The sequence below is a fragment of the Gekko japonicus genome, unplaced genomic scaffold (genome assembly GCF_001447785.1).
Source record: "Gekko japonicus isolate JY-2015 unplaced genomic scaffold, Gekko_japonicus_V1.1 scaffold2439, whole genome shotgun sequence".
In the NCBI taxonomy this organism is placed as follows: Eukaryota; Metazoa; Chordata; class Lepidosauria; order Squamata; family Gekkonidae; genus Gekko; species Gekko japonicus.
The window spans coordinates 64,200-75,914 of record NW_015162552.1 but is presented as its reverse complement, the minus strand read 5'-3'; the positions used below and the strand labels follow the sequence as shown (position 1 = coordinate 75,914).

The 11,715-nt window shown below is 42.2% G+C and overlaps 1 protein-coding gene across 1 annotated transcript in view; it reads left to right on the top strand.

Moving 5' to 3' along the window:
• The window catches only part of LMO1 (LIM domain only 1), a 33,782-nt gene extending 27,574 nt beyond the window's left edge, over nucleotides 1-6,208 (top strand). The window contains exon 3 of the mRNA XM_015406354.1: nucleotides 5,970-6,208. Coding sequence (XP_015261840.1) covers nucleotides 5,970-6,075 — 106 coding nt within the window. The 3' untranslated portion in view covers nucleotides 6,076-6,208. The remainder of the gene's footprint in view (nucleotides 1-5,969) is intronic.
• The last annotated feature ends 5,507 nt before the right edge of the window (nucleotides 6,209-11,715 follow it).

Below are 11,715 nucleotides of genomic sequence, written 5' to 3'. Positions count from 1 at the left end.
TGCGACCTGGCAGCCTGTGGGCGGCTCCACCGGCAGGAGCCGGGAAAGGCGCTGGGTGGCTGGGTGGGCAAAGTGGGTCAGTCGGTGCGGAGATCCTCTGGCCGGTGGCAGCAGCAGCACCTGAGGGAGGGCGGCAGCCCTTACCAGCACGGGGGGCGATGCACGGGGAGGGGGGGCGCATGGGGGGGCGCCAGAAGGGATCCTTGCCTAGTGTGCAAAATAAGCTGGGGCCGGCCCCGTTTATCTTGAAAGCCCCTTGCTGAGGTTGTCAGAAGTTGGCCGCAACTTGACCGCACTTTATGGACAGACACACATTTTTTGTTTCCTAAAATTTGTCACAGATATGTGATCTAAAGTGACATCCATTTAAGATTACTTGTCTGTGCTGCAAGCACACTTTTTAAAAAAAACAAAAAACACAGACTAAAAATTACTTCAGGACTCTATGCCCATTTATTATTTTCTGCAATGCACTGTTAGTGTTACTGTCAACGTTAACTGTTACTTCTAAAATATTTCCCAGCAATAGCTGTTGTAGTTTGTTAGTGGAGAGCTGTATTTTATGTTTTAATGCCCAACCTAGTTTCAAAAATTATTGGCTGCATTAAAAAAAAACTTTAAAGACAATATATATTTTAGCTGTACATCTGATAGAATTACATAAGAAGTGTAGTTCTGTAATTCTTTTGAGAGTCTTCTTTAAATTATATAGTGAACTGTGATTTAGGAGGAAGACCATCTATGGGAGAGAAGGACTTCTTTCCACTTGTGCATTTCCCCATGAAAAATTGTTACCTCCAAACTATTTTTACTCTCACTAAGGCATAGCATAGTGTTTATTGTATAAGGCCAAAGATTATAACAGTTAGGACACAGAAAGGGACATGGGCAACTACGGCTAAAATAAAAACACAATAATGTTAAAAATTCTTAAAAACACATTTAGAAACATATAAACACCTTCACTATATAGAATTAAAATAGTTCAGCCTTTAGACACAGCTCTGGCCTATATTGTCTCTGCTGCCAAGGCAAATTGTGCTCCTACTAAGGAAGGCTTCTAGTCATGTCCAATAGGGTTTGTAAATCCTTTTTTTCTGTTAATACAAGAACATAAAGTCGTATAATTCACTACTTTTTGAAACTCTTGTTTAAAAAGCAGTTTGTTGGAAGGGGCAGGGGAATTTGCTGTGTGAGGAACCAAATCAGATCCACTATTAGTCAAGTAGAATTAGCTGTACAGTGCTGTTTTCAGCAAAAAAACTAACATTTATCATGATTATTTGTTTATTTATTTGAATTATAGACCGCCCTCCCCTGAAGGGCTCAGGGTGGTACACAACACTCAACAGATACATAGATCAAACAGTATTTAAATTCAATTTAAGCAGTTTAAAATACGATTCTGGCAGACACCTCTTTGTCTCATACTGGTAACCTCATCATGGAACAAGATTGACTATAGCTTCTTGACATGTGTAGAATTATTGGCAAACTCCAGTTTGTTGCCATGTAGTGTATTGAAACGTCTTACATGAATCGCCGCATTGACTCCCCATGTTAAGCTCGAGCCAGAGGAAGGTTCCTCCAAGCTAACGTGCTATTGGTCGTTCCTCACAAGTGACCAATCAGAACTGCACCAGGTCCCTGGGAGGGAAGAACTCTCATTGGACTTTATCCGCTCAACCTCATTGGTTGTTTATTGTACAGAGGTGTGGCTACGTTATCCCGGGAATGTTTAAAAGGAGCCTAGCTCCCAATGTTATGTTGTTCTGCTTATGACTTCTTTCAAGCGCTTGTTCGTACTTTCAATAAAGCTGTTCACTTTTGCTGAAATCACTCTCCGGATCTTTGTTAGTGGCGATCCAACAACTACTTTTTGAAACTCTTGTTTAAAAAGCAGTTTGTTGGAAGGGGCAGGGGAATTTGCTGTGTGAGGAACCAAATCAGATCCACTATTAGTCAAGTAGAATTAGCTGTACAGTGCTGTTTTCAGCATAAAACTAACATTTATCATTATTTGTTTATTTATTTGAATTATAGATTGCCCTCCCCTGAAGGGCTCAGGGTGGTACACAACACTCAACAGATACATAGATCAAAAAGTATTTAAATTCAATTTAAGCAGTTTAAAATACGATTCTGGCAGACACCTCTTTGTCTCATACTGGTAACCTCATCATGGAACAAGATTGACTGTAGCTTCTTGACATGTGTAGAATTATTGGCAAACTCCAGTTTGTTGCCATGTAGGATGCGAAAAGGCCCTCGAGGGCCTAATTTGACCCTATTTTGAAACTCCAGCCCGCAAGCTCCCAAGACTGTCATTTCTAAAACATAAAATATTTTTGAATGCTTTGCAAGGTCTTCCAATACTGCCACTCTAAACCTCCGCTGATTTGGCAAGAGGCAGCTGTCAAGCACACGCATTTGTGCCAGTGGCAAGACTTTAATCTTCATTTTGCATTACTACTCCTTCAGTTTTTGCCTTCTCGGTTTAAGGCTAAAATAAGTAGCGAGTCAGCAGCTGTCTGTTTTCAGTCAGCAAGGAAAACCTTTCCAATTCAGCAAAACACTTGGAGAAGCCTTGACTTTTAGGGCAGATTTCAAGAAGCAGATTTAACTAGGGTTTTATTGTTTTGTGTAGGGGTTGTTTTTCAGTCTTAATTCTAAACTTTAAACCTTGGGAGCAGTTAAAAGAGATGTAAAGTACTCTCCAAGTGACTGGAAATAGGCTAACAAGCTGAATGTTACCCTACCTATTACTTCAACTTATACCTTAAAATGTCTTGCAATTTAAACATTTAGAAAACCTATGGATTAGGAGAAAATGAGCAGCATCTCAGTCCTACCAAACAGACTGACTCTGATGTCAGTTGTCACATTATTATAAAGTCTATGGTTTTGCCACATAGTTTTGGTTAACATTTAGAGATTGTGTAGAGTGTTTTGAGGAGCTGCGGTGGCTCAAGAGGTTAAGACGCTGAACTGCAGGCTGTGGAAGGTCAGTAGTTCAGCAGTTCAAGACCCGAGTTGCCGCATGACGGAGTGAGCTCCCGTCTCTAGTTCCAGCTCCTGCCAACCTAGCAGTTCGAAAGCAAGAAATTGCAAGTAGATAAATAGGTACCACTTCGGTGGGAAGGTAACAGCGTTCCGTGCTCCTTGGTGTTTAGTCATGCCGGCCACATGACCACGGAAATGTCTTCGGACAGCGCTGGCTCTTCAGCTTTGAAACGGAGACGAGCACCGCAACCCTAGAGTCGGACTCGACTGGCTTTTGAGCAAGGGAACCTTTACCTTTAGAGTGTTTTGCTGTATAAATGCAGAGACATCTGCAGAAACATGGAAGCGGTTTCCCCTTGAAGTAGCCCCATAATCTTGAGCTGCTGTCACCCCTGGACAATACTGGGTGCCTGTGTATCTTCTGCTTGAGTTAATAGTGACTCAGAGTGGAAGGGTGCTTCTAACAGCAAAACAGCATGAGGGAAAGGGTTAACTTCCCACCCTGTTCTGCAGCTCCAGTCCAAAGTGATAACCTCTGCGGATGATTTGTATGGTTTTAAAAATACCTCAGGAAATATGCTCATAGATTTACCTCATATCATGTAGTTTGACCCACATTTTGGGTTAAGGTAAAGGTAAAGGTTCCCTTGCTCGAAAGCCAGTCGAATCCGACTCTAGGGTTGTGGTGCTCATCTCCGTTTCAAAACCGAAGAGCCAGCGCTGTCCGAAGACGTTTCTGTGGTCATGTGGCTGACATGACTAAACACCAAGGCGCACGGAATGCTGTTACCTTCCCACCGAAGTGGTACCTATTTATCTACTAGCAATTTCTTGCTTTCGAACTGCTAGGTTGGCAGGAGCTGGAACTAGAGACGGGAGCTCACTCCGTCATGCGCCACCCGGGTCTCGAACTGCTGAACTACCGACCTTCCACAGCCTGCAGTTCAGCGACTTAACCACTTGAGCCACCACAGCTCCTACATTTTGGGTTACTTTATTAGAAATTTCTAGTGGTTTCACCTTTTCATTTAAAAAAATTCTTAGACCTAAATACAGAATAGAGAGGTAGCTATTTACATATCCAGCCCAGCTCTTCAAATAGTGATGTTTAGAGCATTTTGACCTAAATGATATTCTGATAAAATAATTAAAGGGAACAATCCTTTTTGTCAATTTCCATTCAAACAGAACAATTTACACTGTATACAGAAAACCATGAACTTCAGTCAAAGGCTAACAGAGTCCAGAGGAAATTTCTCTTTATTGTTCACTGTTGCACATAAGGTAGCAAAGAATGGACTTCATTGCCTATAAAAGGAAGTAAATACTTTGACTCACCTCAGGGCTGTGGAAATATGGTTGTCATGAAGTGGGCAATAATCTGTGGAATTTCATCTCTCAGCAAACCCAGTCTGAATGAAAATGTGTGGTTTGCCGCAGGGAGAAAATATATTTCTTAATTTTTTTGCCAAAATATTTATTATTCAAGTAATAGCTAGTCAGGTAGGCAGAAAGCAGGCTACTGCTGGCATGGGAACTCACCCTGATGCCAGAAGTTCAGCTGCTAGACTTTGTTATGCACTTGGCAAGTTACTTCATCTCTACCTAAATGATGCTGTAGTTCTCACTCATCATTCCTCAAAATGGAGTTGTGAATGTCAGATGAACTAACTAGAGTTGGCATCTAAAATAGGGAGCCTATTATGCTTGTTCAGCATTCAATACAGAATATGAAATAGTCTTTACTTGCTACAATTTGTACAGACAGATTAAAGATTATGAGAGGAAAAGCCACAGGAAGGAATATACAAGAACTCATGCAGTACCTAAAATAAGCAAAGCTGTAGGTCTTTTCCAGTGCAATCTTAAACAGAGTTATATATAAGGCCATTGCAGTCAATGAGCTTAAAAGTCTGTATCTCTGCTTAGAATACTGTTTTACCACCTAGATCATGTGTCACTTGAATGTAATTTGTATACTTGTGGAGATTCTTGTTTTTTAACTTTAGAAAATTCTGGTAGATATGAGATGGATTTTGTTGATCAGAAGGAGTCAATATGTGATGAGAATCCAACATGGTATAATCTCAGGCCCAAACAAATTGAAAAGCCTGACCACATGTCCGGAGTAAAATGGATTATTTTTTTAAAAAATAAAAGTGCTCCTTCGGTCATGGCAGTGAATTGTATTTATTAATTTAAAACCTGTACAAACATATGTACTATATATAGTAATCAGATTTTTTTTTTGCCCTTTCAAATTTGTCTCTTATATTTTTCCTATTCTTACGAAGATGAATCTTCCCTCGCAACCTTGGGTGCTTTCAGTACTGTTATCTGACTCAAATGCCAATGAACTGATAACAGCTAATGTGGCGCGGTTCCTGGCTAAGGTGGCTGCTGTCAAGAAACATTGAAAATTTTAGCACCTCTGTAAAAACCGACACCGATTTTTAATCTTCAGATGATTTTAGTTAGTTGGCTCCGCCCCAAGTGTAGTTAGGTAATTTTTAATCTCTGGGCTCAGCCTGGGTTTTATGTGATTGTGATTATGCACCTTGTCATATGTTATGTTAATTTTATGTACCTATTTTACCCCCCTTTTGCATTTTCTTCTGGTCAAGACTTCGGTCATATAGACCTGTAATAAATTGAAATTTGTCTCTTGGAGTTTTTTCAGGTGGAAATGAACCAAGCAAGCTATCATATGTAGCATAATGGTAGAGACATTCCTCGTTTTAGTACTATATAGACTTCATAAGATCAAAGGAAATGACTGGCTTGTAGCAGGTGAAAAGCAGTTATTTGGATCAGCCTGGGGGAAAGCACCTTGATTCTTTTTCAAAGTCACAACCATACCTACATGCAATAGTGAGCTCCATACAATCAACATTAGTAAAAGGGGTTTTTGGCAAGGTTTGGGGTATGCAAATTGATTGTGATCCACTCTTTTTTTTTAATTTCAGATTTTGCGTGGGAGACAAATTTTTCCTGAAGAACAACATGATCTTGTGCCAGATGGACTATGAGGAGGGGCAACTGAATGGAAGCTTTGAGCCCCAAGTTCAATAACAAACCCTGCTTTGCTGAAACACTGTGGGATGGACGTTCAGCCGCACTAGCAGTGAAGGGCGTCTGTCAGCTTGCCTGCAATATTTTTTTAATTCTTGGTCCACAAAGGACTGTATACATTGTAGTATTTCCCCCTGCCCCAACACAAAGCAGTTACAATTTTAGATGTACAGTTGTGCCTGCTTAGCTGAGCACTGCATTGCCTGTATGTTTGTGAGTTTTGGGGGGGGATTTGGGGGAGGGATCTGTACAGTCTGTTTTTCTGTATATAAACTTGAACATTTATTTTATGAAAAATGTAATGCAATTTTATTACAGGTGTGAATTAAAAAAACTATGAATGTTTCCTGGTCCTTTTAGGCTGTTATTTATTCAGGTTATGTTTTCGTAGCAAGAAACCGTGTCACACGTAACTGCCCTGTCTTGAGGTTACCATAGACGAGTAACTCATGGGGATGAATAGAACAAGGGAAACTGAACTAGCCACCTCCAAACATCTGGTTGGCAATATCCCAATTGGGATGGAGCACTGTGCCTGGAACACTCATTACCTATGTGATTCCTTATTCAACTGGCATTATCATGTATGTATTACCTTTAGCTGGACTAAGGCTCAGGGGTCAATTCGGGGGGATCGCGGGGATTGCCGTTCCCCCAGGTGAGGTGTGGGGGGCGGGGCATATGATGAAGCCCCGTCCCCTGCTTCCAGCTGCCCCGCTTCCGGCCCTCATTCAGCCAGGAGGAGGCAGGAGAAGAGGGAGGGTAAGTTGCTTCCTCCCCGCCTCTCCCCACCCCTGCCCGCCTGGGGCCAGGGAGGGCCTTGGCGGGGCTTCCTCGCACTCGCACTCCCGCCGGCCTTGCAATACCTTGGAGATTTTGGGGGGCGAGCCTGAGGGGTGGGTTTAGATGCAGAGGAATTAGCTGTGTTAGTCTGTTGCTGCAAAATAGTCCAAGAGTTCAAATAGCACCTTTAAGACTAACAAATAGCACCTTTAAGACTAACCTTTAAGACTAAGACTAACTGAGTGGTTGGTGTGGCCTTATGACACACTTCCGGTGATGGCAGGGGGTGTGACATATGCTAATGAGTTATGCTAATGAGTTCCCCTAGCTCTTTTTCTACGAAACGACCCCTGCTAAGGCGTATATCTGGAGCCACTGCAAACAACATCATGTGTCAGATGTTTTGTTCCAGGATTCCCCAGAGCAGCAATTAGCTTTATTACCAGCTAGAAGGCAGACACATTTGTCCAGCACTTTTCTATGTGTATTCTGTGATTGTGGAGCAAACTGGGCTGTCTAATTCCACTTTAAGGGGATGTGTGGCAAATCATACCAGGAAACATTAATGTTGTTTTGCAAATTTAGAAAAAAGTTGGTCTCTGACATGGTGAGGTTAAAGACTGTCCTGCTATGTGGCATGTGTAAGATTTTGTTTCGATTAAGCTGAGCAGAAAGCCTCCAGTGATGCTGTTGTGACCAGGAGCGATTGAGAGAGAAGGTGGAACAAGTATACGAGGGCAAGAATAACAGCTTTTGTTCTAGACATTCCTATTGCTTTTGAAAAGGTGTAAGTCAGTGGAAGATGGTGAAGTACATCCCCACCCCAAAAAAGGAGGAATGTAGTATCAAAAATGATCTCCCACCCCCAAGAGTATCTTGGGCACTCCACTCCTATGGTTCTGATTTTTCCTCTTAAACAGGAGTCTGTTCTCACTGCTGCTTGGCTCAGTGCCATTTATGGTCTACAGGGCTCCATTTTATCTTCATCCTATTTAATATCTGCAGGAATTTATATACAGATTTAGGGTGAGGTATCATGCAATTGACATCCAATTCTTGTTGTTAGATGGGTGAAACAATCGTTTTCCTAAGCAGGTAGCTGGAGCTAGAAATAGGCTGAATAAGAGCTAAAATTGAAATTCAGTCCAGACAAGATGAAGGTTCTGCTGGTAAGTGATCATTTACTCCCATAAGGTGGACTGTTTCTGTTCTGGAAGGGGTCCATACCCTCAAGTATCTGATTTGCAGTCTGGTCGTACTTCTGGACATAATTTTGCAACCTAATGTTTAAGTAGCATTAGTTGTATTAAGTGTTCGTTATCGGCTTTGGCTGGTTCACCCGGTGTGTTGCCTTGTGGACAGAAATTATTTCCCCAGTGTTATCCATACTCTAGTTACATGCAAGCTTGTCTACTGTAATGCATCCTTCTGAACACAGCTCAAAAATGTTGGTTGCACCATAATACAGCAGGCAAGTTATTGACTGGGGCTGTTATCCAGAACTTATTTTCCCAGCCTCAGAAGAACTTCATTGGCTTCCATTTTGTTTTCAAGAGCAACTGAAAAGCCTGGCTTTGACCCCTAAATGATCCAGGGTAGCTAAGGATCGCTTGCTACCTAATTAACTTGCCCAGCAGAGGTCATTTCGGGGGGGAATGCGGGGAAACGCAGTTCCCCCGGGTGAGGTGCAGGGGGGCGGGGCACATGACGAAGCCCCGCCCCCTGCTTCTGGCCGCCCCGCTTCCAGCCCTCATTCAGCCAGGAGGAGGCAGGAGAAGAGGGAGGGTAAGTTGCTTCCTCCCCGCCTCTCCCCACCCCTGCCTGCCTGGGGCCAGGGAGGGCCTTGGCGGGGCTTCCTCGCACTCCCGCCGGCCTTGCAGGTCCACTGCCGGGCCCCTGATGTCAGGGGGTGTGGCATATGCTAATGAGTTATGCTAATGAGTCCCCCTAGCTCTTTTTCTATAAAATGACCCCTGTTGCCCAGGAAATAAAATCATCTGCAGAGGGCCTGCTCCATGTTCCTCATTCATCAGATATGAAGTTGGTAGTTACTAGAGAAAGGACCTTTTTCTGTGGTGATCCTTCATTATGGTGCTTCAGCTACAGCTCCTCTCCTGCATTTACTTGCTACCTTCACTATCACCACGTGTGCACCAGGTAATATCTGCCCTGTTTGCCTAATCTTTTAATAACTAAAACTGGTGATGCTTCTAATATTTATATCTTTTTTTCTGGTTTGACTTATACTGTTGGCAGATTTTTAATCTTAGTTTTTACTGTTGCCCACCCACCCCTTGAATGAAACACATACACAAGTCATGGGTTAAACTGGGTATTTATTTATACATAAGCTGATCGGCCTCTATTATATCAAATTAAGCACTGGTTACCTTATACCTGCAACGCGGGCTTCCTCAGAGCAAACCCCCCCCGGCTCAGAGCCAGGTTTGAAATCCTTCCATACCCCCTTCAACATGGCCCACATGTTATATGCATAGAGGGGATGTGGGAGCACCCCTCGCCCATGACTGCTAAGCCTTAAGGCTTGATGTATGCTCCCCCATCCCCGAAGAGACCCCAGTCCGGGCTTCCTGGACTGCTAAGCCGCTAGGTGTTCAGTCTGAGGATCCCTCCTATCGCCGATATCTAGGAGTGCTTGCCAACACCAGCCAGTTCCTCCTGATAGGCCCGCGCTGGGCCTTGATAGGTTCCGCTGCTCCCCTGCTTTCATTCAAGGATGAGTGGGGGGTGGGCAAAAGCCTGCGCTTGCCTAGGTGCAAGCACCGGTCTTTTTCATTCTTTGTCATAAGCCTCCTTATGGGCTTTGTTAAATGGAACAGCAAGGTAAGTATTCCTAAAATAAATAAATAGCAAGAGAGGTTCACCTACTCCTTCACCATATTTGAACTGAGCCCAGTCTTTGATGTCTATAACCGCTTTGATGCACAAGCAACACTACTTCCAGATCTGTGCAACCGGTAGCCAAAGTTTGCTACCTAATTAACTTGCCCAGCAGTTTATGTGCTCGCAGCTTGACTCTCAGGACAATGGCTACCATTTCCCCCAACCAGTTTGGCAGTTTGTTAACTCAGTGGTAAATGGGAAAGATCTAAAATTAGAAAGCTGAGCTTTGAAGCTGTGGCTCTGCTCCCTTATAATCCACACCTCTTGTTTGTTTAACCTTCATATTACATGAACTCCCAACTAAATCCACTTAATATTGCTTTTCATCCCTTTAAATTCAAGTATTAACTATTCTGTGTTAGTGTTCCTGTGCAAATGACTTCAAATCATTTCTATGCCTAAATTTGTGATCTAAAAGAAAAAAAAACTTTATAGAAGAAAGTAAGTGTAGGAAATTGACTCTGAAATAAGATTCATTAAAGTTCAAACACTGGGGGCAGGGATTAGCTTGTTCTGAATGCAGACTCTGATTCAAAAGTATAAATGCCATACTATATGCCAGTGGTCACTAAACTGATTAAGCAGTAGTTATCTTGAGCAGTAAAAAGGCTATCTGTGAATACTAAATGCCATTTACCCTGCTCTGATTCTGTGAATGAATATTTATGCCAAGTGATGAGTACAGCACTATCAAAAAGCTTTTTTGCTTTCTGTTCTTCAGTAGCGATTATTCAATGGCAGATCTGGGCTTTGGTACTTGTTTCTATTAAGCAAATTTGCAGTGTTCACACAAAATTCATGATTGCATTTTTATTCTGGATTTTTTTAAAGGAAATCATTCTTTGGCACCTAGGAATGTGGGTCACTGCAGGAGGGCCTTATTCAGTACACATATATATTTATGAACATGTTTATATGGATGCTGCATGAGTTCTTTCCTACTTTAAAAAAAACAAATTCTGGATTTTTGTTGCGGCCTGTATAAGAGAAGATCAAATGAATCAAAAGCAGATCTTTATGACTCAGAGTCAGTTTATGGATGCCACTGGATGCATCAAAAAAGTGCACGTTACTTAAAAGACCTGTTCATCACATGACTGGTGATCTAGGAACAAAAGCTTCCTTCCGTCTTCTGAGATTTAGGCTGCAATCCTAATATTTTTTCCTGGGATGATGCCCCATTGAATAAAATTGGACTTACTCCTTTTTTAAAAAAACAGCCCCAAAAGGGCTGACTTTTTTATTCCATTTTTTAAATAAACTACAAGAAATCAAGGGAGGGGGATCCATAAACTATGGGAGAAAGTAAAGAAAACCACTAAAAACCCAAGAGATGAAGGTCATACATGCTTACAGAATTAGCTTTTTTAACCAGTTAATATTTGTTAACGTTGAAGGTGAACAATCCAGGTGTCGCTTATATTATCACTCCCAGCAAACCTGACTATATACAGAGGCATACAAGAGCATAAATGAAATTCACTCGTGCAAACATCAGGAAACATCAGCATCTCTATTTCCCTGGGATGATGCCCCATTGAATAAAATTGGACTTACTCCTGAGTAGACCTGCTTAGAATGGCTCATTTAAATTCTAGAGAGCTGGAGGAGGGCACTGGAACTGTATCAGCTAACACTAATAAAATAGTTTAAAAGCGCCCTACCCATAAAAGACATCCCTCATAACCCCAAACTAAAATTAGGACAGTGATGTATCAAGACAGAATATCAGAAAACTGGGATTGTCTCCGATAAACAGGATCACTGGTATGCCTGGGGTGGATACAATTATTCTCTTCTGCCAAGACGTTTACCAATGGAGAAAGTTTTCCTCCAATGGAGAACATTTCCTCCAATGCAGGGAGTCCTTCTCTATAAGAGGAAGCTGTTCTCCATCCAGGCAGACTTCGCAGAAGAAAATCATTGGTGCCACTTCACAGGATTCACTGAATC